This window comes from Haplochromis burtoni, unplaced genomic scaffold (assembly GCF_018398535.1).
Source record: "Haplochromis burtoni strain Fernald_Lab_line unplaced genomic scaffold, NCSU_Asbu1 Contig_1162, whole genome shotgun sequence".
Classification (NCBI taxonomy): Eukaryota; Metazoa; Chordata; class Actinopteri; order Cichliformes; family Cichlidae; genus Haplochromis; species Haplochromis burtoni.
In genome coordinates, this window is record NW_024583523.1 from 50,577 (window position 1) to 53,285 (window position 2,709).

Genomic DNA, 2,709 nt, shown 5'->3' on the forward strand with positions numbered 1-2,709 from the left:
ATATTTTTTTCACTGTAACATTTTGATAATTATACAAGCCAAACCACACCTTGGTCACACCAACCCTTTTCTGCCCTGAAGATGTCCAACGCCATCTTAGTCTGGACCAGGGTTGTAATAGTTTTGCAATTTTCATTAGTTTTTATTTTTATTTAGCTTCGACTTCAGATTTTCAATTTTATATCAGTTTTAATCAGTTTTTACCAATTGTTTGCTAGTTTAGTTTAGTTTTGATTAGTTTCAGTTATAGTTTTAGTTGTGTCTGCAATAATTAAGTGTAGCAAAATCCCAGTCCCATCATATCAGTCATGCTCTTGTGCTTATCCTTGGGTATTGTGACTATTAACTCTTGCAGCACCGGGTGCTCCTAATTTTGGTTCAAGTGAATTTATAAACTTTGTGAAGGGAATTGACTCCTCTGCACACTGGAATAAACATAATCAACATGATCCACATTTTACTGCGTGTTATTTCACCATCTTATTGATTCAAATGCTCCATCCTTATGTGGTTTGCGACATTATGTTTATCCACTCTGTCTCTAAATGTTTGAAGAATTTTCAAGTTTGGGGTCAAATTTGACCATAAGGAAGGTCCAGTCGTTCTAAAATGGATTTCTCTTCTTTTGCCTTAACTGCGAATACTGTTGTGACTTTGAGTTCTGGATCTTCGATACTGATCTCTTTCACTTTAGCATCTTCTTGTGGTAGTTCCTTTTGCCATAAAAAACTTGGTCCTGTGAACCAGTTGGACTGTACTAGTTCTTTTGTCATGACTCCACGTGACGCGTGATCTGCAGGATTTTGTTCAGAGGCAACGTATTGCCATTGACTTGGTTCTGTACTTGATCTGATTCTCTGTATTCTGTTAGCAACGAATACATGAAAGCGCCTTGCGTCGTTGTTAATATAACCAAGGACAACTTTGGAATCAGTCCAGTAGTACTCCTGAATATTTTGGATCTCCAATTCTCTCTTTAGAAAGTCAGCTGCTCTCGTAGCTACTACAGCCGCAGAACGCTCCAATCTTGGGATGGTTGTCACTTTAGTAGGAGCGACTCTTGCTTTACCCATCACAAGAGTGCACTGTACTTCTCCAAACTTGGTCACTGTTCTCAAGTATGAGCACACACCATAACCGGTTACACTGGCATCAGAAAAGCTGTGTAACTCATACTGCTTCACTTGGTCAGATGTTGATGGGACATAACAACGTGATATCTTTATGGAGGACAGGTTCTGGAGGTCTCTGAGCCAAGCTTCCCATTGAGGCTTGAGATCTTCTGGAAGCGGCTCGTCCCAGTCCAGCTTTTCCTGACACATTCTTTGGAGGAGTTTCTTACCAACTAAAATGAACGGAGCGACGAATCCAAGTGGGTCGAATATTGAGGCCACTGTCGAGAGCACTCCTCTTCTAGTGAAGGGGTTATTCTTTACAATCACTCTGAATTGAAAGGTGTCTGAGCTTACACACCATTGGACCCCTAAAGCTCTTTCTATCTTTGGCTCTCCTAGTGCCAGATCCAGATCAGTTGCTCCTGCTACACATTCTTCCTTTGGGATAGCAGCAATCACTTCCTTGCTGTTGCTAATGAACTTGTGCAGGTGCAGCTTACCCGTGGCACACAGTTCTCTAGCTTCTTTTACAAGTTGAATAGCTTCTTGCACTGAATCCACACTCACCAAACCGTCGTCCACGTAGAAGTTGCGTTGCATGAACTTCACCGTGGCTTCACTGAACTTATTTTCACCTTGCGCAGCGACATGCTTGAATTCAAAGTTTGCGCATCCTGGTGAAGATGCTGCACCAAACAAGTGGACTCTCATGCGAAACACTGATGTGGACCTTTCCATGTTACCATCCTCCCACCATAGGAATCGGAGGTAATCTTGATCCTTTGGGGCAACATGAAACTGGTGAAACATGCGCTCCACGTCACACATGACAGCTACACGTCCTTTCCTGAAACGACACAGAACTCCAACAAGAGTATTTGTGAGGTCAGGTCCTGACAGGAGATGCTCGTTGAGCGATGTATTCTGGAACCTTGCAGAGCAATCAAAGACGACGCGGATCTTATTTGGCTTCTGCGGATGGTAGACGCCATGGTGAGGAATGTACCATGCTGGTTGATTATTTAGCTCAGCGTCTGGCACTTTCTCTGCGTCACCTCTCTTTATGATGTCTTGCATGAAAGTCACATAGTCCTTGTAGTAGCGCTCGTCTTTTCTGAGACGCCTTTCTAAACACTTCAGTCTGTGTTCTGCACAAAGTTTGTTGTTTGGCAAGTCAGGTCTTTCTTGTCTGAAGGGTAGTGGCATTTCAAAGTGGCCATCTTGCCTTTGTTTTATGCCTTCTTTTACTTTGGCTAGAAACAGTAGATCTTCTTGTGACATTGACTCTTCTTCAACACTTTTTTCAACAAAGTCCATCTCTAGCACATTAAGTGTCTCGGCTGGAGTAAGTATTTCTTTGACTTTGTTTCTGCTTACAAAGTGAACTTCCGTTTTGAGCTTGTGAGCTGGTCCTACAGCTGGCAAGACTTGTCTAACAATAACACGATGGCTTACTCCTATTTCATCTTCACAATCACCTTCAGAGTCACTGTAGCCAATGATGCTCCAGCCAAGCAAAGATTTCTGTGCAAATGGCTGGTCTCGATCACCACTGACCACCGCTAGAGGGAGCAATGCTTGAGGACAGTTATAT

The 2,709-nt window shown here is 42.7% G+C and overlaps 1 protein-coding gene across 1 annotated transcript in view; it reads right to left on the minus strand.

The window, feature by feature from the left end:
• LOC121813121 overlaps positions 1-2,698 on the minus strand; it is a 3,259-nt gene extending 561 nt beyond the window's left edge. Inside the window, exon 1 of the mRNA XM_042216649.1 lies at positions 595-2,698. Within this exon, the coding sequence (XP_042072583.1) occupies positions 595-2,432 (1,838 nt within the window). The 5' untranslated portion in view covers positions 2,433-2,698. The remainder of the gene's footprint in view (positions 1-594) is intronic.
• Between the last annotated feature and the right edge of the window lie 11 nt (positions 2,699-2,709).